This window comes from Microplitis mediator, chromosome 6 (assembly GCF_029852145.1).
Source record: "Microplitis mediator isolate UGA2020A chromosome 6, iyMicMedi2.1, whole genome shotgun sequence".
Classification (NCBI taxonomy): domain Eukaryota; kingdom Metazoa; phylum Arthropoda; class Insecta; order Hymenoptera; family Braconidae; genus Microplitis; species Microplitis mediator.
Window position 1 is genome coordinate 19,656,883 of NC_079974.1, and position 24,046 is coordinate 19,680,928.

A 24,046-nucleotide genomic window follows, 5' to 3' on the forward strand; every position below is an offset into this window, starting at 1 on the left:
TATCAGCTGACTGATTTTTGTTGTAACCGCGAATTTTATTGTTTACAATTCAATCCTCGTCCTGGTGGCAAATAAAATGTGTCGTAGATAGAAAATTGATGTGATAAATTTGAAATTTAAAAAGTAAAAATTAAATATCAAAGATGGATATTGATGATGACGAAGACATATTTGAAATAAGCGATGATGAATCTACGGGAAATAAAGAAATACCTTGCAGTTATAACCCCATTGATGATCATTTGATGAAACAATTAAATGACGTAAAAGATTGTATTACTAAAGTCAAAAAAGAAACGGAAAATGTGCAATCACTTGGTAACAAAATAATAAATAAACTTTATAAAAAGTGTCAGTATGTTGTTGATGATGAAAGTTCTGGTGATGATGAGGTACTAAATATTTTATTTATTAATTTATTCATGATAGTAAAGTCAGCAGACATCTGACAATTTTTAAAACTTTAAAATAATAAATTAAAATAGAATAAAAAAAATGCATGTATAGGAAATTCAAAATCCAGTACATGCATTTTTTTTAATTTTATTATTTCAATTATTTAATTTTTTTATATGTAATAAAAAATTGTATGTCTGCTACATTTGCACTCATATTTATTTTTGAAAACTAATTCATATATTTTCAGCTGTATGATGCCAATAGTGAGCCAGTTATCAAGAGAAAAAAATTGACCAAAGAGTATCAAGAACCGCTGATTGTTACTGATGTTTGGCAAAGAATTATTGATGACAAGTGGGTAATAGGAGTTGATTTGGAAAATAATTCTCAGAGGTATTAAAATTTTTTTTTTATTTATTAATATACAGACGAACTCTCTCACATTTATAAGGAACATTCTTATTAGTTTTTTTAGCATAAGTTTTATATTTTTTTTCTGAATATCCAAATAGTTCGAAATCAAGTCTGCAATTAAAATAAATTAAATTATGATCCTGAAGTTAGCAGACGGTTCACAATTTTCGGATTTATTTTTCAACAATTCAATTTAAAACGAAAAAAAAACTAAAAATATGCACATGTAGAAAATTAAAAAAACTACATATGCAATTTTTTTAAATATTTTTTTTTATAATTTATCGTTTTTAAAAAATCCAAAAATTATTAGACGCCGGCTAACGTCAGTGTCATATTAAATTAATTATCTAGTATTTATGGTAATCAAGATAATAAACAGATATTCACTTAAACATTTCAATGAGTCGACTAAAGTGAACTTTAGTTAGTTGAGAAAAATATTTTCTTGTTACGGTCTCAGTTGTTTGATTTTTCGATGAATTTTTCCAAGTTGCTCCTATAATATTTTGTATGTTTGCTAGATTTATTAAATAATCTTGATCTTCCTGCGAGTGTAAATAAATATAAAATTAAATGACTGCGAATGTAGCAGACGTCAGAAAATTTTAAAATTATTAATGAATAGAGTAAATAATTAATAAAATTAAATTTAAAAAAATGTGCATTTAAAAAATTTTGAAATTAGTAAGTGCATTTTTTATAATTATTAATTTTTTAATTATTTACTCTATTTATTTATAATTTTCAATTTGTCTGATGTCTGCTACATTGACACTCATATAATTAAAGTACTTTTGATAATTTAATTTAATTATTCAAATAATTTACTTTCAAAGTTTCAACTTTTAGTATAAGATCAAAATCAACTAGGCAGGGTGTACATAGTTTGTGAATTGAAGTCCAGTGTTCGTTTATTTCTCCTCCAAACTCCCATTGACACAATATATATCTAACAAACTCTTCAAATGTCGGCGGATAGGATTTGTTTATCTTACAATCACATATAAGTGAAATCAGTTGATTAAAATTTTATTTTTTTATTGAAAATAATTAAAAATTTATAACTATACTTTGTAATTTGGTCGTGTGGCTTGTATAATTTTTTTTCCCAATGGTCTGAAGAATGAATTGTACGAATCAGATGCAAATTTGTCTCTGTAAGCACTGACAAGACGTTCGAAAGGATGACGTACAATAATAAAACTCAAGTGATCTTTTAAAGCATCCAAAAGTTCTTTAACTGAAGGTCTGGGATATTTTTTACGTGCGACAGATACTGGGGTTTCGTTAGTGTTATCCAAATAGTTGCGATCGTATCTATTTTTTTATTTTTTTTTTTAATTGAATATCAAATTTTTTTAGTTGCAGAGTTGTCATAAATTTTAAAAAATGGATTTACCTTTGAGTAAATTTTTATATTATAATAAATAGAAAATCGAGAAATTAATTTAAAAAATTTTAAATTTTGAATTTCTAACTCTGATTTAATTGTTAAATTTTTGATAAAAAAAAACTAAAGCTATTGATTATTATTTAATAAAATAAAAAAGTTACCGAAAGTATGATACTTAAGTACGACGATCCTGAAGTTAGCAGACAATTAAATATTTTTGGATTTTATTTTGAACAATTAAATTTCAAAAAAAAAAAAAAAATCAAAAAATGCACATGTAGAAAATTTGAAAGACTACAGGTACAATTTTTTCAAATTTTTTTTTTTTTATAATTTACTGTCTAAAATAAAATCCAAAAATTATTAGAAGTCGGCTAACTTCAGTATCATTCAAGTATGATCCTGAAGTTAGCAGACAATTAAAAATTTTCGGATTTTTTTTTTTCAAAAAATCAATTACAGAAAAAGAAACTAAAATTATGCACATGTAAAAAATTTAAAAAACTATCAGTGCAATTTTTTAAAACATTTTTTTTTTTATAATTTATCAGCTTAAAAAAAATCCCAAAACAATTAGACGTCTGCTAACTTCAGCATCATACTCAAGTTAGCCGACGTCTAATAATGTTTGAATATTTTTTTAAAACGATAAATTATAAAAAAAAAATATTTAAATAAATTGCACCTTTAGTTTTTTTAATTTTCTACATGTGCATATTTTTAGTTTTTCTTTTTTTTCAATTGATTAAAATAGTAGTAATTTTTAAAAATAAAACTCAATCACTAAAATAATTGTGATTTAATTAAAAATCATGACAACCCTACTATTAATAAATAATAAATTACCCAGCAAGTAAATTAAAATTATAAAACCACGATGAAGAAGCTGCTTTAAAAACATTACACCAAACAAGTTTATATTTATCATTAATTAAATATTCCCATGCATTCGGTTCATTATTCGTACCATTATTCTTTACATTTAATTTATATTCTGAACATTTTTGTATCAGCCATTCATGTCTATCTTTAAAACGATCGTATAAATATACCGGTCCAATTAATTCATCACTTTCATTTAATTTGATAAACTTTTTTTCAATCACGTCCACATACTAAAAAAAAAACGAATTTAAAATATTTTATTAGTCGACGAAAGACACAACTTACCTCGTACTTGCAATGTTGTTCTACATATCGGTAATTATAGACTCCGATTAAAATAAATAACGAAACAATAACGATGTAAATTAGTCGTTGGTAATTAAAAAAATTATTTCGATGAATTATTTTACTTTTGCCAGATAAATAATTGTGATTATTGTTTTTATTAATAGTCATATTATATTAATAAGCAAGTAAATAATAATTACAAGTTATAAGTTGTCAACAGAGTGAGGTATAATTTCCGAATGGCTGTATACTAATGTATGACAATTACGAGGACCGGTATTAGATGATAACAAAAATTATAGTGACCGAATGCGTAATCTACAATTGCATAATTCTCTTTAATGATGGATGTCACGGTCGTTTCATTTCATAAAAAAAAAATTGTTCTATATATGTTACAATAATAACTTGAATAAGTATAATTTTACATTTTTCTGTTTAATGTTCAACGATGCGTAATGAACATCTCAGACATAATTAAGTACTATAATTAATTATATAATAAAAAAGGCCAATCGGTATCCGAAATAAAAATAGATTTCTTATTATTTTTTTATTTGAATTTTTTGAGATAAAATTGAACTAAAAATTAATTTTTATGATCCCGAAGTTTGTAGACTTTCAATTTTTTTTTCAACAATTTAATTAAAAAAAAAAAAAAATGCACATGTAGAAAATTAAAAAAACTATAGGTGCAATTTTTTGAAATTCTTTTTTTTCAAATTTATCATTTTTAAAAAAATTCAAAAATTATTAAACGATTAATTGCAGTCTCATATGTTTTGTTGACATTTTTAATTAATTTCTAACTCAAAAATCGACAGAAATAAAATAATTTGAAAATTTAAATTGCCGCCTTTTCTAATTTGATTAAGATAATTGTCTAAACATTAAGTACAGCTAATCATTAATAGAATAAGTGTGTCAAGTTTCAATAAGATCCATTTAAAAGTGTAGGTTTCAATAAAAAACAGAGAGTTTAATTACTAATGAAAAACATATATTTAATAATCTATTTTTAAATTTACATATTTACAATCCAATAACAACTCTTACTAAATTCTAAAAATTTAATTAAAAGCCTCGATGATTGATTGTTTATTTAATTTTTATTTCTAAATTCTATTTTAAAATTTATTTATTTTTAATTTACTAAATTCCTTTTTTTTTATCAATATTAGGCCATTTTTAATTAATAATCTACTAATTAATTTATCAATGCAACTAACTAACTTCACTGTAATTAGTGAATGGAAGCTGGACATTTTTTCTTGTAGAGTAATTAACAATTAATTTATAACAAGTGAATTAATTATTTAATACGTATATAAATAACCGGTAGAATAAAAGTAGTTAAATAAAATTTACAATGATATTTAACAGGAATTATTATAAAAGATATGGAAAAAGCATATTTTTATATTTAAATATTTAAATTAATATAATTGCAATTGTGCCTTACGTTTTAATTTAAAATATGTTTCTTGTTTATATTAAATAACTTTGGTTTTTAATGATAATCATTTTTTTTTTATAATTATTATTTTAAATAATTAATTACCAATTATTTTTTACATTCTGAAGGAATTGTAATGTCTTTACCAATAGCTATATATTCTTTTGGAGAGTAATCGAAGAGTTCAAAATCATATCTGCAAGAAAAAAAAGAAATTAATTAACAATAAATTTTATTTATTAATTTATTTTTGAAGTTAATGTCATTTCGTAAATTTCTGGTAACAAACAGACGCACAGACCAGCGCGGCTGCCCAATTTCAAAACACAGTATCCGACAAAAATACATTTTTTTTAATATGTATTGAATCATGTCCACAAGACTTCACTAGAACTAAAAATACTAAAAAATCAATTTTGAAAAATTTGTCCCTCACTGTGTTTTGAAATTGGGCAGCCGAGCGGACGTCGCTGTAAACAAACTTTTAACCCCATTTTTCTACATATATTAAGTGAATAAATCTAAAAATATCGCGTTACTAATTCCAAAATTATTTATATTTTTATATGCCCTTTTGACTTTAGGAAGCTCTCTAAATAGAGTGACCGAGTACTAGTCAAAACTGTAGTTTCAAATTTTTCCAATATCTTCTATTAATCCACGTATCTGCGTGTGATTCCAAAATTACATTAAAGATGGTCTATAGTAATTTTTGTCCAAACTTTCAAACAAACCCTCTAATACGCAAAATTAAGAACGAGGTTTAATGCATTACTCTATAATCTAGCAATCTACGTTTTCATTTTTCAAAAATGTTCATTTCAAGAGAAAAATGTGGACGAAGTTTCCATTTTCTGCGCAAATGCAACAGTAATACCGTTCGTCGATTTAAGTGTGATAGAGAAAAAAGTTCAGACCCCTCTTAAATAATTTTTTGAAGAGCATTAATCCGCTAATTTAATACAAATTATCAAAAAAAATATATACAGTCGAACTCCATTAACTCGTATTCCATTATCTCGGAACTTCCCCTCAATTTTGACCCCCACTACGAGCTACGCTGTCTCCCACCCGATACTATAAATTTGTATATCTCTGTCTACATTTATCTATATATCATTCATGTGATGTAAGAGCGCATGCGTTAAAGTTTCCTTTTAAGGGAGAAGGGGCATCCGTTAACTCGGAAATTCCAAGAAATTTACGCTCCTCCGTAAACTAACCGTCCAAGTTAATGGAGTTTGACTATATATATATATATATATATATATGTTTTTTTTTTATATAATTAACATACCTAAACATTTCATAAAGATCATTTATTTGATTTTTTGATAATTGCACAAAATATTTTTTCATAACATCTTTTGTTTGAGCACCACGCGCTGGATTTTTCCATTCTGGTTTAATCATATGTTCTAAATGCACGTGTTTTATAATATAATTCTGATCATCCTACAAAAAAAACAAAACCAATTGATTAGTTCATTTATATGAATAGAGTATTGTTAATTTTATCAGCATTTATTATCATTTATCAGTAATTACTATTGATAAGATTTGTTACTTGCAAAGATTGTCGTTAATAAAATGAAATTTGTCTAAATGTCATAATGATTTTGACGTTATTGTTTAGTTAATTAATATTATAAACGTCTGTATAACTTACTTGAAGCGTTTCAAATTTAGCGATAAAGTCAAAACGAACTTGACAAGGTGTACAGAAATTTAATATTGGTGTCCAATGCATATCTAGCTCATTACCAGCTTGCCATTCGCACAGTAACCATCTCACAAACTCTTCGAATAGTGGGTAACGTGGACCACGTCTTGTTCGATGCTTCGAATCCTTAAAAAAATAATAATTTTATTTACTTACATACTTTTTACAAAATTATCAATTGAAATTCAGTAGAGTTACTTAATTAACAAACTAATTAATAACTTTGAGCTATTATTAACTTACTTTATAACGGTATTGATTAATAATTCGTACGCCTAATTTACTGTGAAGTGTATTAGGTAAACTTTGCTCAAGTTTATCTCTATAAGCACTGAGAAGACGTTCGAAAGGATGTCTAACTATAAGGAAGCTCACGCTATCATTTAAATATCGTGATAATTCTTCGGCGGTAGGCCGCGGATATCTTTGTCTTGCTAATGATACTGGTACGGCTTTTGATGCTTTCAAAAATTGAGGACTGTATCTATAAATATACATATATATATTCATATATATACTGTAAAAAAGGCGGTGTTCAAACTCACACCGGTGAAGGGGTGTTATACATCCGGTGTTAAAATGGTGTCCGTAAGGAGTAAATTAACTCCCACACAGAAAAATATATATGTGACATATATGCATCAATGTATCGGCTATATGGGACATATATGTTATTTATATATTTTTTTGTGCGGGCTTTGATTGGAGTATGAGGGTTTGAATATAAATTTTTTGGGATTTACAAAACAGAAAAAAAATAATATTTTATCAATATTACGAAACTGTCGTTAATTGAAAGAAAAAAAAATTTATTATCTATAAAATATGCAATTTTACTTGTCTTAAACTGAATAAATGCCATAAATTTTTGATCACTTTGAAATTAAATATTTAGGAAAAATATTACAATCATTTTTATCAAAATTCTGATGTTTTTTAAAATGTAATATCCAATTTAAAGATGATTAATTAATCATTGATAACTTAATTTTATTTTTCTCGCTAATTTAGTTTGCAAACAGAATCATAAAAATCTATTAATATTCCCATATTTTATACTATGTCATTGTAGACAAATATTCTTTGAATTTTCCCATAAACTGATCAATCTGTCGTATATCGTTTATTTTTGAAAATACAATTCGACTTTTTGTAGTTCAAAAATAAAACTTTTTTTAAACACCGCGTAACACCAGGAAAAATTTTAACACCGTTACCGTAGTTGAATTTAACACCGGAGTAGCTTAAATATACACCTTTTTTTTTACAACACATATATTAAAGTATAAAAAATTTTTTATTTATAGCACACATAAATTTAAAAGTATTTTATTTTTGTTATGACTTTTATCTTACCCTGCAAGTCGGTTGAAGTTATAAATCCACGATGTAGATGCAGCTTTAAATATATTACACCAGATAAGATGGTAGTCACGATTAACAAAAAATTCCCATGCATTAGGTTTATGTATTGAATCATTTCCCGGGCGGTCTAACCCACTCTCGCTGCACCTTTTCGTCAATAATTTACGTCTTTCAATTAATCGTAGCTCAGTCTCTGCCATTGTACTCATCTCAAGTAATCTTTCTTCTGCCGATTGAGCTGTTTCTTTCTATAAATTATAAACAGTTTTAATTAACTTGAGTGCTCCATGTGGTACTAAAACCACACTATGGTTTACAAATCATAATTAAATTTTTTCAATTAAAATATAAATTTACTGATTCCATTGAACGCAAAAGCTTTTCAATGATTAAGTGAAATTAACATACGACTATAAAAAAATTTTTTTAATTATTTTGATTGACATGTGACGTTGATACATTTGACAGGTGAAATCAATAATGCGGCAAATAATTTAGTAAAGTCTGATCTTTTATAAATTTGTTAGTTTAAAGTTTTAATTAAATGACAGAGATTTCAGTATCAAGTTTTCGATCGAGTTGTACTTAACAATCTAAAGCTGATTAAAGTGTAAGGAAATTTAGGTCAATTGATTTTTAATGGAGACTGTAAGTGTATTGATGGACATACGCAATGATCAATCACAAATAACGTAGACTTTTTAGTACACGGAGAGAAATTTATGGTAACAATTACAATTACAATATATTATGGGAATGGTTCCCATAATGCACGGTAACCGGTTTTCTTGAAATGTTGATTATAGGAACTATTGTAGTTATCATTACTATAATATTATCGTAATCGTTACCATAATATAGTTAAACGTTACCATAATATTATGGTAATCATTACCATAATATATAGTCATGATTACCAAAAATATTATGAGTGTGAATAGTAACGTTTACCATAATCATTACCATAATTCTTTCACATGCGATATGGGAACTGTGACCATAATTATAGGGATCATTCCCATACTTTTGGGAACTTATACCAGAAAGTATGAGCCTATATCCCATAATTCCAAGTAATCATTACCATAACGGTATGGGAGAATATTTCATAAACGTACTAGGAACGGTTACCATAAATTTCTCTCCGTGTAGATTTCATAGAAATCTATCTTTTGTATTTGTTCTCATGGTGGAATTTTCAAAGAATTTTGCCATAATCTATCATAATTCATCAAGTAGGTTTCAAAAATACCATTGGTTCAAAAGTTTATATATATATGTGTAATATAACGCGCCATGTTGCGACGATAGCGGCCACAATTTTTAACGGATCGTAATGAAACTTGGCACACTTATTCTATGAACGATTATCACGGTTAAGTTCGAAGATGAGCAAAATCGGTCAACTAGTTTAGAAATGGTGGACATTTGAAATTCCAAAAATAACGAAAAATCCTACTTTTTCGGTTGTTTTCGTAAATAACTTTTTAACGGGTATATCTATCCTTATTATGTAAAAAGAACTTGATAGCCGATAGAAAAAGCTATATTTTCCTTTTTCTTATTTTTTGTTTTACGATAATTGTTCCTCTTTTAATAAGGGTTCAAAGTCACGTAATTGACTCATGTGTTATGATGATAATGCCACTGTTTATATCTTTGAAAATTTTTGATGGGTGATTATTAAATTATATATACTTATTCTGTAGGTAATTATCTTGATCAAGTTTAAAATTTTATAAAAATCGGTTAAGCATTCTAGAAATGATGGCAATTTGAAATTTTCTAATGAATGAAAAATGCTGTTTTCTGTGTTATTTTTTTCTAAATAACGTTATAATGGGTACATCTATCATTAACTTTTTGATTAAAGTGAGAAATCTACTTCCATTTCAGATGCCGAATGGCCTTTTTTTTTTTTTAAATTCAATTTGTTTTTGACATGAACACTCGCATTGATTGAAATAACTTACAGTGTATGCATTTTTTTAATTGTTCTGCAAACGTTTTACAATAGTAATTTAACTAATGGAAAAAACAATTGCGCAGAAAAAAAGGCAACAATTAACTGAAAATCAATAGTAAGTAAATTTTGTTTCGAATTTATTTCAATGGATTAAAAGTTTTCTAAAGAGTTTTGTAAAGTTCGTAATGAATATTTTCTTGTGGTTTAAACTTTAAATAAAAAGTATTTGATAATTGTACTTTTATAGTTTGAAATAAGTTTATTTATAATGTATTTTAACCGTTTCTTTATGCTCGAACAACAGAAGATAAACTGAGAAAAAGTTTAATCAAAAAACAACTTTTACTGCTTTTCAATTCCGCAAGGATATTTAAGTAAATAAAATAAAAACTGTATTCTTCTCGTTTATCAAAATGCTTTCTTTGTAAAAGTTAACTTTTTATACTGCGTCTGCTGTACTATTTGAACTGTAAATATGATTTAAATTGAGTGTAAGATAAAAAAATTATCATATTAAATTAAATCAATAGTCCGAATAATCGCAACAAAAAATATTTGATACTTTCGCATCGTAAATTAATTAATACTATTGATTATCAATTAAATGGCACTTTACTGTAATTGTTTCAATTTATTTCATTTTATCTTTGGTGAATTTTGTGACGTCAATAAATTTTATTGCTCAATTATTCTAATTAATTAATTTCCGTCTCTTTATTATTTCATATTTATTTATTATCATCTTATATTTTCATTACTATCCGCATTTATGTAAATTAATTTTTTTTTTATTGACCATTTTAATTTCTTCTCATCAATTACGAATTTTCATTTTACCAGACTGTCGTTATCATTCAAATTTATTTAATTTCGCTTAAAATTATGAAGTAATTATTTTTTTTGACTATTACTACACTCGTTAACGAGCCACAGCTGAATTTGATACACAATCATCGGCATTTCCGAATGCAAAGTAAATTATAAGATCAATTACTGTAAGCAGAAAACAGAAAATTTTGAACATCACATAAATTAATTTCGATTTCTTTGGGGTCAACATTTTTAATAATAGTATTATCTATTAAAATTCTCTTTCTAATAAATAGAACCATAAAAAAAAAAATTTACTTGCATATAAGTTTTAATTTTTTGTTAATAATTGAATGTAATGACTCACAGTAATGATAAAAAAATAAAATGAATAAATGATAATTGAAAGAATTTGTAAATTAAGTATATTATGTAAATTAGTCATATATATTTATGGGATTGTAATAAAGCATAAAATCTAAATCAGTCGGACAGATACGCATTCATTTTAACAACTCGATTTGCCAAGTGAACTTGAAGTCCGCATGTATAACCGTTGCCAGAGTTTATATACATAGATATACTGTAGTAAATAGATACAAGTAATATGTAATGTATATAAAAGCGAGGTCGTACAAAACGACGATTATCTCTGCTGAATCGCCGATATCTGAGTCATATCGCGTATCTCTTTTATCATATACTCGAACCTCTAGCTTTGCTTACTTTCGTATATGTACTTAAAATCCCACATGCGTATCTATAGACACTGTGGCTACATGACTATGAATCTATACAATTATTCACTCTCATACATACCAACATATATATACATACATTCGTTTATAAAGAAGAAAAATATTTGCAAGCTTTTTATTATTGATCTGTATTCCAGTAACGACAATACAAATATTTAATGACACGTGTAATGAAATTCAAATTTTTAAATTTACCGCGCTGATTTTTTTAATTGTTTTTAATTAAAATTTTAAGTTTTATTCATAAATCGCGATATTAAATTATGAAATTATTTATCTCAATTTAAAATATTTAAAAATTAAATTAAGGTCGTAAGTAAATTTTAATTATTCTTCAGTTATTTGCCGCTCGCAAAAAAAATTTAATGGAAAAAATGTAAAAGCATAAAAAGAGATTTAATTAATTTAAACATAATTATTTATGCAAAAAATTTATTGTAGATTTTACTGTACACGATAAATATTAAAAAATATAATTGATAACAATAATATATATAAAAGTTTAATGCAATTTAAATAGTGAAGTTGATGCCTTCCGTTTATTGATTCTCGTCATAGAGAAACTCTAGCTTGCAATAATACGAATGTGGGCCACGTTCTATAGCAACATTTAAATGCATAGACATGTTTTAGGGTTTATCTATTAATTTACATGCAATTATTCATATTTTATTTGATATTCTAATACGAAAATTAATGACACCGCTAATGTGATGTGTCAGAAAAAACTAAAAAGGGACAAGACCAATAAAATATATTGGCCGTATATGTGCTTGTAGTGTTTGATCAGATTAAAGTGTCACGTGTGTATCAAGAAAAGGTTAAGGTCGTAATATATGTATATATATTTATTAAAATGTAAATGTACCAAGTGTTAAGTACATTTAATATGTAATATAAAAAAGGCATTTATCTTTTTGTTCTGGCTCATCATCAAAAGCCACGTGAGGAAATTACCAAGGTTCATTTTTGCATAATTCATTTAATGTCTAATGTGCTGTTTTTACTATGGATTCTCTCGATACTTAGCAACGTAACAAATTATAATTAACTTAAAAAAATATTTAATAAATTACAATTAAAAAAAAAAATGTTTAGACGATTTAATTTTTTTTTACTATAAAAATTTAATTCTGTTCTAAATTTATTTAGATGATATATTTTTGAAAATCGATTGACCCACTTGTAAACATTTCCGTGTACAAAGAATTTTTATGCTCTTGAATAAAAGCACTCGCGTGATGGCAACAAAAAAAAGTAAATAAAAAAAAAGTTTATAAAAAGAGAATGAGGATTCGTGTACTTGGTATTTGTTTAATAAATTGTAACATGTCTGTGTGTATAAGAGTAAGTGCAGAGTTTAGTATAACGTATTATTGAATAACTGGTAAATCAATCAAAGACGAGGTTTGTTATGAATGGTTTCAATTTATGGAGATTAATAATTGTGGATCTTGTCGTGAATTTCACCTGCCGCAATGCGTCTGGAATATTGCCAGGGCGCAGAATTTTCGCGTCGGCGTTGCTTGGACCAACTGACATATCTGTGAGATGTTGATGATCCATTTAAATTTAATTGTTTCTCGCACCTTCAAATCTCTTTCTTTATTTTTTAGCTAAACTTTCTTTGCTGTTCAATACAACTGCCGTTGACCCAACAAACCGGCCGCGGAAATCAACGAAAATATTTTTTCTAGTATTTTTTTTTACCAAAAAACTATTCATAATTTATGACTCTTGTATCGTGCCAACTTCTCATAATAGAGAAAAAAAATAAAAAAATAAATAGATGGTTCGCTTTGACCTACAATGGGCGCGTTAAAAATATTTTAAAAATTTCTGTACTTGTTTTAATGAGAATAATTTTTTTTTTGTTGATATAAAAAAAAAATTTCAACGAATTTAAAACAATTACACCGTTCGAAATAACGTTTGACAATTATTTATTACTGTTTTAAAAAAGTTTGTAGACAAACTTTTTTTTTTGTGACAATCTATTTCGGAGTCACATGAAAAAAAAAATGTCACGGAGAAAAATAGAAGGGAGATATTTGTGTAGTAAAAGTAAAATTGTCATGGGGATTGGTTGAGTGTTAAAAGGAAATGAGAAAAATTTATTTTCCGTCAGAGAATTTAATACTATGTAAAAGATAATTAATTATTGAAGCGCTGGAATAACATAACAGTTAACCTGACAAGTAGTCAGCGGCTATTTTCATCAGCCAACGTGTTTTGTATTCCCCCTATCTCTGATAGTACATATATATATCTATTATATATTACTATAACGTATTTAATAAAAAATAAGAGTGATTTAATATTTAATATTTGACATATTCATATTAATTTCAATTTTTCATTATTTATCTTCTTGGTATATTTTGTTTGCTTTAATAAGTAATTGACATTCGTGACTCTGGAAATCGTTAATGCAGCTCAGTGTGATATTCTCTTAAATGCATTGTAGTTATTTTAACACACATAAACTGTGTAATTTATTTGTAAAGAATATTTACACACTAAATTACTGTTCAAGTATAGTAAAAAAAATTACATAATACTTTCAAGTAAAAAGAATGCATTCAAATTAACGATACAGAAATAAAAGATTTGTTGGTGCGAAAAAATTTTGCATTATGAGTTGAAGATAAAAATTTTCTTGGGTCGATAAAAAACTTCTTGTATAAACTTTTTTTTCACCCAAGAAAAATTTTGTCTTTAATTCATTATACAAAAAATTTACTGAGAAAATAAAAATTCTCTTGAGGCGGGAAAAAATTTTATTTAATTAATTATTTTAATTATAAAAATTTTATGAATGAGCAAATTTATTTTTTCCGTCTAATAAATGATAAATAATTAGACTGATTTTTAAAGAACGTCTGAGTATGCACTTACTATTCTTGTGAACGGATTTACTGATTTGAATGGTTCTTACGACACAGAGTTCATTGAGAATTAAAGCTGGTTAAATTTAGAAGTCAATTGCTTAGCAAATTGCTGAATTATTTAAAATTTATTATTAAATAAAAAAAAAAAAAAAAAGAAATGTTTTTAAAGTAACTTGTAAATTGGCTATTCGATTGATATAAAAATTCAATCAGATTTGAGAGCTGATAAGCTTTTTCGTTTACCACAAGATTCATTTAAATCGATCCACAAGCGACCGGAGATATCGCGAATAAAATAACATTTTTTAAATTTTGTTTATTTTCTCACGAGCTAATTGCTTAATTTGAAAAAAACGCGGCATTAAAAGTAAATTATAAAAAAATATTTTTTTTTAGATTTATTTAATTAGTTATTTAAAAGTTTACTTAAATATAATTTATTCTACATTTGAAATAATTATATTTATTTAATTGTTCCAACATATTTTAGTACAGATTAATTTTTATTTATTGTTCAATTTACAAAGAAAAACTTGAGATAATTTATTTTGTTTATAAAATTTATCATTGAGATGTTCACTACTTTTTTTACCTTAGTATCGAATGCTTGTCATTTTATTCATTAAAAAAAAAAAAATTTAATTCAACTAAAAAATTATGATTTATGATACACGGAAAAAAAATAAATAGGTGATGCAACAGGATTTTCCCTGTAAAATCAATAGGATAAGGAACAAGTTTCATGTACTAATTTTCTTTTATCCGTATAATGAAATTTGAAAATTTGAAAAAAAATTCAAATTTTTTTTCGAAGTTAATTTTTTTTTTCAAAATTGGAATTTTCGTTCAAAATTTAAATCTTTTTTTAAATTTTGAAACTTTATTATACTGACAAAAAAAATTTGTACATGAAACTTGAATCGTTTATTTGAGAAACCCCATAAGTCAAGAAGATATAATTTTTCAGGAAACACAAAAACCATTTTTTTGGACAAACTTGACATTAAAATAATAAATAAATAATTGAATACAATAATGTTAGCGTCTCTGAAAAAGATTCCAACAAGAAAAATTTAATTTTTCAACTGAAACTACTTAAAAATATTATTTAAAGTTGATTGACTTATGGGGTTTCTCAACCAAATGGAAAAAAAAGTTATAAAATCATTGTTTTTCTAAATGTTTCCACTCAAATCATTTATTACACTCATAAAATAAAGTATTAAATATGTATTTGAACTCTGAAACTCAGAAATTACAAAAAATTATAATTAATTCAACCATTTTAATTAGTCATATAACAATCAACAATAAAATAACATTTGAAATTAATTTCCCAAAAAAGCGCGAATTTTAAATAAAAAAAAAAAAATTATTTCTGTAAAACTAAAACTGCATATGATTATTTGAGTCATTGACTTATGGGTTTCTTAATTAAATGAAATTGCTGTTACCCCGTTAATTTTTTTTTAAACGTTCATTTGATGCACATTTTGATTGATTTCTATGGAGGGACATCCAAAGAACCCGAAAACGCAAAAAAACCCAATTTCGTAAAAAAACATGACTTATGGGGTTTCTCAAATAAACGATTCACTTGTTCTTTATCCTATTGATTTTACAGGAAAAATCTTGTTGCTGCAACAGGATTTTATCCTGTTGCTCCCACAGGACTGCGTCCTGTTACAGCGCCTATTAATTTTTTCCCGTGTAGAAAAAGTGTTTTCAATATTAATGATTAATTAAAAAAAAAACTTAAGCTATTACTCTCTTAATGTTTGAAATTAAATGATTTATGACGATAACAAATGAAAAAAAAAAAATCTTACTTCTGCCGACGACTGCTGAAGGCTATTGCTCGAACCATCTTGGCTGGAGAGTGCAAGGATGATAAGTGCAAGGACACCGGCGACAATAATTGTCCTGCGGATGCCCGCGAGGACATGTCGGCGTGATGTCATCTTTTCTCGGTGATTGTTTTTCCTACGATACTCATATCGAACTGTAAAAAAAAAAAAATTCAATTTTTCATAAACATAACAGTCATTATTTTCACAATCGCAATCAGTCCTACCGGTTTTACTTATTTACTGTTTTTGTTATTTACATAAATTTAAATTATTTAGTTGTATGATAAAAATGCTAACTATTTTTTTTTATTCACTATAATTTATTTTATCTCACATAATATATCTTATTTGATTACAATTATCAGATAATAAAGTGTTAAATTATTGTCAACTAATATTTTATATTTCTCTTTTAAAAATTTATTATTCGAATACTAAATTTCATTGATTTTGTTGTTATTTTATTCAATATTTATATTTATCAGTGTCACAAAATAAACTATTATATGTGTTCTTATTCCTACACTGTAAAAAATTAACGGAGTAAACGTGGAGTAAATCTGGAGTAAATTGGGAGCGGATGATTGTTTATTTATTTAATCTCTTCGGAGTGAAATTCAAATTGAAATAAAATTCAAACCACTTCGCTAATAAAACAAACTCCCTTGGTGAATTCGGAGTAAATGTGGAGCGGGTTACTGTTTATTCGATTCCCTCGGAGTGAAATTTACTCCGAAGGGGAGTTTATTTTAATATTAAAACTCGGAATTGAAGTGAATACGAACGAATGGAAATAAAATTAAGACTCCTCTGAAAAAATGATACTGAAGTGAGCCGACGTCTAATAATTTTGGGATTGTTTTTCTCAACGATAAATTTAAAGAAAAAATATTCGAAAAAATTGCGCCGATAGTTTTTTGAATTTTGTAAATGTGCATATTTTTAGTTTTTTTTTCATGTCATTAATTTGTTTAGATAAAAATTCAAAATTTTTTGATCGTCTGTCAATTTCAGGATCATTTTGAAAAAAACAAATTCCGTACTTACTTTGCATACAGATTGATTTTTTTTTAAACTCCGGAACTCCAAGTGCCAGAGTGAATTCGGATCGAAATAAAATCCAAATTCATTCCAAATTTTTTACAGTGCTAGATTATAACAAATATTTTTTTTTTTTATTTATTGGATTTAGATGCCAAGGCTTAAAGCCAAATGGCAAAAATATAAAATTTATATACATTGTCACATAGAGTACTATATATACTGAACATATAATTAACATTTGTGAGATTTGACAAGCTAGTAGGTACTATCAATTTCTAGATTCAAAAAAAATTCGAATGCTTTTTTTTTAAATCTTCAAGAGAATGGGCGTTTATTACATCTGATGGTAGCTCCTAACATAACCGAATATAATGAATAATATATGAAATTATAAATAAAAAATTCAATTAATTATTTTTTTTAACAAAGATTTTGAATGAAAAAATTATTACATGTGAAGTTTCCGACTATGAGTAACAATTTATTATAAAAGAATAAAATACCATGAATATTTAATTGAATAGTCAAATGCATAATTGCAAATTGCGTAATATATAGAGATAGATCTCTCGGTAATTTACTAGTGGATTACACACCTCTCTTAATTAATTCCTACCGATACACATGTATGCAATTTACAAACATATATGTTATGCCTCTTTACATCCACTTTATTATTTTACCAATTAATTTATAAATATTTCCCATCAAAATTTTTTTTCAATTACATAAAATTCGCTAATTATTTAAAAAGAAAATAATTAATTTAATTTTATAAACAATAATTTACTCTAGTTTACTAAACTAAAGTATTTTTCATGTCGCTAACTTGCATATATATTATTTAAGTGTCTTTACATCACATGGCTTTTATCAATATTAATATTAAATATTTATTTAATTACTAATTAACTAAAATTAAAATTAAATTATTAAAAACTTACTTTCTCCAGTCATGCACTCAGATAAAATTTAAAATTTCATCTGTCACTTTACTTGAATTTAAATTTAAATTCACTTATTTAAGATGACATAAATGTTGGATTCAAAAAATAAAAAAACATATTGGAAATTTGAAATTTATATAAATTTATAATTTATAAAATTATTCAAATAAATATGAGAAATTTATCAATTGAATGAGAGAAATGATTAGAACGATGTTATCACGAGGACATTCTCAACAATACTGAGTAGTAACTGTGCCAAACACGCGAGTCTAAGTAATGTAACTAGAGTGACATTATATGACAACGAGGATGACGACGACGACGACGCCGGGCGTCTGTCGTGACCACGGCGTTGATTGTTGGAGTAAAGCAAATAGTTTACTGCTCTATACATTCATACAGATTCTATACCAGTATCATTACCACCCGCATATAATATGTATATTTATATGTATGTTGATATATATACATATATGAAATATGTATGTGTATATATGTATGTATATATATTAATATACACATGCGTAGATGGTACACAAGAAATCTCTGGGATTGGTTGGTAGTTTCGCGGGTCGATTTACCGCTGGATGTTGTCAGCGCAAGCGCAATATTTTCATTTAAGAAAATGACACAAGCGGAAAGTGGAAACGACTGAGGATTAAACTCAAGATCTTGGAATAGAAGTTACAAAAAAAAATTAAAAAAAAAAAAAAATACTTTATGAGAATATGAATATCGCGTATAATAAAAAAATTTAAACGTCAAAAGATTATTTTTAAAAGACCAAAAAAAAGTATAACTTGGAAATAATGAGTTGTAAAGAGATGTCTGAGAATGAAATGTTGAATTAAAATGTAAAAGGACAACAATAGAGTTTGTGTTAAGGATTAAATATGCTCTGGAAATTTTTTTAAAATTAATAATTAAACGATTGCAAGTTGGAAATAAAAATGACAAGGGTAAAAAAATTTGAATAAAATTCTTGAAAGCTCAGATAAAATTTTTTGTTAAATTTTCTAGTGAAATTTTTATTACAAATTTTAGTAAATGTTCATGTGTATGATAAAAATAAAAATAAATTACTCGATGATGTAAAAAATGCGTAGTATGCAAAAAGAATGTCAAGCATCCCGCAATATATCAGATTCTCTGGGTAATCGCGAGTGCGTTTGTACCATATATGCAGTAGAATAGATGAGATAGATGATAGCATACATTTCGTAAAATATATATATACATATGTAGATACTTTGAAGAATCAGGACACAAATAGCAAGGTTCAATGGATCATTGGTAAGCCCCCAACAATCTGAACCGTTTGATCTCTCAAGCGTGATTTTCTTTTGACTGCTCTCGTACATGCTCAAGTGATGAACGTACGATTGGTGTTCCTCGAAAGCGCCGATGACGCCTAAACATAGCTTGCTTTTAAACTTATACATATATTTATTTATTTACATAATGAATACATTCTACGTACAAATGCAGGATATTAAAAAATCGCGGGAATTTTAAATAATTTTTTAAATTTAAAATCCGTAAAATTTGACTTACTGGCGCAACGTAAAGCGATACTTTGTTACGTAATACCAAATAGTTTTATCGATAATCCACCTAGAGCGTATTTTGTCAGAGCTGATGTTTGTGTTGGCTCTTGTAATGATTTATATAGAGCTTTGTATCTTGAAACATATATCTATGTATGTGTGTATACCTTGTAACGCAAAGCTCCGAGCAATAGAGAGGCTATTAAGCTATTGGTTATTAGTTATTAGCTATTGGATCTATCGATTTATCATTTGTCTGGGAAATAATTAATGTATGTTGCTTACTTGATATATTTTTTATATATATGTATTTTGAATTTATATTTCCTCGGTTATGAACGTAATCCTAGTAACTGTACCATGAACAATAAAATAAAAATAGTAAATTATTACACACCAGCTGTGCTAAGTAACTGGAGTAGTTTTTTTAAAAATATGTTTAATAAAATACTGTTATTACGGTAACAGCTATTGTTGATTATTGAGTTACTCTGATATTGTAGGACATATAGATTTTTTGTTTAATATTTGATTGATCATGCGATCGAGTTCTTACGACAAATATGGATTTGTGTTACATGTAAAAAGTATTTATAAATATATATAAAAGAGTAAATTATTAGATGGGTAAATGAGTACTGATTAATTAAATCATATGTTTATATATTTAAAAAAATATTATAAAGATGTTTAAAAAAGTATAAGTGAGCTGTGAGTTCCTCGGGGATTTCCGAACGCTCTAGAAAGCGGATGCTGACATCAAAATTTATTTTTGTCCGCTCTACGGTTTAAATTGTCAGGATTTTTTTTTATGCACGTTTACTTTTTTATTTTGTTTATTAATAGGTGATATATATTTTTTTTATTTGAATTTTTTAATGATCACTAAAAATATTTTTTACGCTGACTAAATTTTTTTTATCACTTTAACCAGATAATTTTTACCGGATATATAAGATCGCGTTTTATCTTCATCCGACAGACAAGGCTACATGGCCAATGATTATCTTTGATATTGACGTACTGTCAAGGGTCTGATACTTTTTGTTTGTTGAAAAAAAACTGAAGATAAAATAAATAAAATAAAAATAAAAATTTATTTACAATAAATCTGTGAGATTTAAATAATTTGAATAATTGTTACAGGGTACTTGAAAAACCGCGGTTATTTATAATGATACCGGGTGAAAGTGTGATAAAAGGGGTAACGTCATTCTGGGAAATAATTAACGATTCACTGTGGAATAGAACGAGAGAACTACATCCTGAAAGCGACGAAATAGTTGCAACTGCTGTACTAGACCTACCGACTTTTAATGACACTTGTCAAGTTAAAGTTTATGGAACTGTCAGTTATACTATGGATGAAATTGAACTGCAAGCACCTATTAACTTCCTTACACTAACAACGACTCAAGCTATTGACAAGTCATTAACACCACGTCACGCTAAAGATCTTCATCGAAGTGTAGTTGCGATGAAAGCTGCTGCTATTGAAAAAATAATAGCGCTGCCATTGTATGGCGAAGGACGTGGAATCAGGATCCTTAGTTTTATTGAAAGCAAAGATTTTAAAGAAATTTTAAGTGACGTACACGTTTCTAAAAATCCCGAAATTTTTCGTCACTGTTTAATTGAAATTTTATCTGTCGACAATGAGGTTACAATGAGAATTTCCGCAAGGTAAATATTATTTTGTCTTTTCATTAAAATTTCTAGTAGGATTTTTCTAGTTTTTACACAAAAAAAAGATTTCTTGCCGCAAGAAATATTTTGCTTTAGGAATTGCAAATGAAAATTTTTTTACAAGTAGGACTAGAAAAAATTTCTTGGCACAATAATTTTTTTTCCCCTCAAAAAATTTTTTCTTGCGCCGAGAAAATTTTTCTTCGTTTCAATAAAATTTTGGTTTTGAATATATCGCGTGCCAAATGCCAAAAGGGCGTATTACAGCAGTTAGATAGGGTTCCATGCCAAAAGGGCGTATAAAAAATTTTTTTTGTCATTCTTTTTAGAATCGCTCGAAACGTAAAGATCTGCAGAAAAAAAATTTTTGACGTACTAACGCCAAAAGGGCGTATCTTAAGATAAACGCCCTTTTGGCTTGGGAAATTTTTTTTTTTATTTTTAGGCTTAGAAAATGTTTACAAAACGATTGGCACAAAAAAAAAATTATACGCCCTTTTGGTTCTTCAAAGCCAAAAGGGCGTATAACTTTTATACGCCCTTTTGGCATTTGGCACGCGATATGATGCAAAAAAATTTTTGGGGCGAATTAAAATTTTTTGTGCTAAAAAATCCTTTTTTTCTGTGTAGGAAAAATTTTTACATAAAAATTCCATCAAACATTTGAATTTTTTTTTTTATTTTGTTTATGATCGTGATGGTCGTAATTATTTGAAGTGAAAAAAAAAATAGATTCATTTCCTGGACATTTATAAAAAAAAAAACTAGGATATTACACACCATGGAAGGAAAAGGCAAACGTGTGAATTGAAATGTTCTACTTTGCTCCCTTAGTGTGTAATATACTAATTTTTTTAAATTTATTTTCTCAAGTTACAGAAAAATGATCAATAAACAAAATAGATTTTTTGCCACCAGAAAAAAATATTATGAAGATATAAACAATTTATTAATATTAATAGCTAAACATTTTTTATTTGTAATTTACCTAAGTATCAATAAACTTAATTTTTATTGCAATTAATTAAAAAAAAAAAAAATGAACCCACAAATTTTCCAAATCAACGTTTAGTTAAAAACTTCTTTAATTGAATAGCAAAAATAAACAATCACTTGTTACTATTTTATTATTTATCTTTTTTGTAACAAGAGAACTCTGAATGAGATCTCAAGCTTGTTATATTTTTAGTTTATAATAAAATTTTAATTGCTCTCAGGTCGACGGCACAGTTGAATATTTTAACGCACATGCTCCGAGCGGAATTTCCGGATGCCAGTGAGACAGGAAAGCCGGATAAAATCGCCGACGCAATGGCTGCACTTGAAAAAGAACTGGAGTTAAAACTTGGGTGTGATGAACCCATGGAATTACTTAAGGCTAAAGTCGTTACCGACTTATTGATACCATGAAAATTAATTTTAATATTTAGTCATAATTAATGTTCATTGTTTTAAAAAAAAAAATATATATATACATGTTTTTATAGTTCTTTTTTAAGCGGGACTTAAAAATCAGAATAAAAAAATAAATACGTTTTATCTTTCAAATTATTTATTTTGTCAAACTATATAAAGCTTTTTATAATAGATGTTTTTTTTATTTTATTTTTTTTTTTGCGAATGAGTAAGTGAGAGAGTGAGTGTTGAGTACAGAACTCGCTGAGCACTTTTGATAAAAAATATCATCATTATGACCGTTATTACATTTCATTGTCGTAATTATTATTTTGCGCTCAATTCTAGTTCTTTTAATTATTATTTATTAATATCTCACATTACATGATCACTTGTTTTAGTTTATTTTATTTATTTATTATTACATTTATATTTATATATATATATTTATCGAGCGAGTCATTTTGACTACAAATCTAAACATACTTTTTTTTTTTTTATAATAAACATCGCGTTTTTTTTTAATTAACAGTAACACACTTCCGGATCAATTCCAATGTAAAAACATTTGTTTTAAAATTAACTTAACATAAAACAATATTTAATTTATAACAAAATAATTATTTAATTTATAATTTTATATACTCCAATAATTAATAAATAATTAATAAACATATTTAATACGTCAACAATTTAAATATATTTCACTAGTTATAATGATGATAATCATATCTCACAGAGACCATTTAGGCAAGATAACTCAACGACAGTTAGTTTTTATATTTTTTTTAAATGACATTAAAAAGAGGTAGATGAGTAACGATGACAGGGTTTATGTTTTTATTCATTATTATTATTTTTTTTTTATCCATTTTTTATGCTCATGAGACAATAATACTAATACTCGGCCGTTATCTTTAATGTAACAATTTTTTTATTAAGATTTATTTTAAATCTCCCTGGTGTCGAACACCGAATCGTTTAGAGTTTCAGCCTATTAATTTCAAATTTAATAAAAATATTAACTAATTGAATGATAATTATGAGCATGACTTGAATACGACCGAGAAATTAATCAGGAATGACTACATGATAGGAAATAATAATTATTATTATTGTGTTAATAATTTATGACAGCCCTGGTGCATTCGAATCACGATAATTTATCGCATGTTGTTGTAATTTTTTGTAAAATACGGTATTTCGACGGCAAATTTTGTTGC

The 24,046-nt window shown here is 26.4% G+C and overlaps 3 protein-coding genes across 3 annotated transcripts; 1 reads left to right on the top strand and 2 right to left on the bottom strand.

Annotated features, from left to right (window-relative positions):
• Window positions 1-23,504, top strand: LOC130669560 (uncharacterized). Its single transcript, XM_057472532.1, has 4 exons — window positions 1-392; window positions 647-792; window positions 20,889-21,425; window positions 22,646-23,504. Exons 1-4 carry the CDS (start codon window positions 144-146, stop codon window positions 22,836-22,838), a joined length of 1,125 nt encoding a protein of 374 aa, XP_057328515.1. The 5' UTR covers window positions 1-143; the 3' UTR covers window positions 22,839-23,504.
• On the bottom strand, window positions 801-3,963 carry LOC130669561 (carbohydrate sulfotransferase 11-like). Its single transcript, XM_057472533.1, has 6 exons — window positions 3,380-3,963; window positions 3,056-3,324; window positions 1,887-2,133; window positions 1,645-1,806; window positions 1,204-1,361; window positions 801-924 (listed from the first exon to the last, which is right to left on the bottom strand). Exons 1-6 carry the CDS (start codon window positions 3,548-3,550, stop codon window positions 810-812), a joined length of 1,122 nt encoding a protein of 373 aa, XP_057328516.1. The 5' UTR covers window positions 3,551-3,963; the 3' UTR covers window positions 801-809.
• On the bottom strand, window positions 4,433-18,537 carry LOC130669562 (carbohydrate sulfotransferase 11-like). The gene is made up of 7 exons (XM_057472534.1): window positions 18,190-18,537; window positions 16,181-16,353; window positions 7,918-8,174; window positions 6,805-7,045; window positions 6,508-6,687; window positions 6,136-6,293; window positions 4,433-5,034 (listed from the first exon to the last, which is right to left on the bottom strand). Exons 1-7 carry the CDS (start codon window positions 18,200-18,202, stop codon window positions 4,947-4,949), a joined length of 1,110 nt encoding a protein of 369 aa, XP_057328517.1. The 5' UTR covers window positions 18,203-18,537; the 3' UTR covers window positions 4,433-4,946.
• Window positions 23,505-24,046: the final 542 nt, after the last annotated feature.

Excerpts from the sequence above, each read along its gene's own strand:
- LOC130669560 (XM_057472532.1), top strand. The coding sequence starts at position 144 with ATGGATATTGATGATGACGAAGACATATTTGAAATAAGCGATGATGAA. Across the intron at positions 393-646 it reads AAAGTTCTGGTGATGATGAG|CTGTATGATGCCAATAGTGA; the intron begins GTACTAAATATT and ends ATATATTTTCAG. Across the intron at positions 793-20,888 it reads TTGGAAAATAATTCTCAGAG|GGTACTTGAAAAACCGCGGT; the intron begins GTATTAAAATTT and ends TAATTGTTACAG.
- LOC130669561 (XM_057472533.1), bottom strand. The coding sequence starts at position 3,550 with ATGACTATTAATAAAAACAATAATCACAATTATTTATCTGGCAAAAGT. Across the intron at positions 2,134-3,055 it reads AATTTTAATTTACTTGCTGG|ATACGATCGCAACTATTTGG; the intron begins GTAATTTATTAT and ends ATAAAAAAATAG. Across the intron at positions 1,807-1,886 it reads CCACACGACCAAATTACAAA|ATAAACAAATCCTATCCGCC; the intron begins GTATAGTTATAA and ends TGTGATTGTAAG.
- LOC130669562 (XM_057472534.1), bottom strand. Across the intron at positions 7,046-7,917 it reads AACTTCAACCGACTTGCAGG|ATACAGTCCTCAATTTTTGA; the intron begins GTAAGATAAAAG and ends GTATATTTATAG. Across the intron at positions 5,035-6,135 it reads GATCTTTATGAAATGTTTAG|ATATGATTTTGAACTCTTCG; the intron begins GTATGTTAATTA and ends TTTTTCTTGCAG.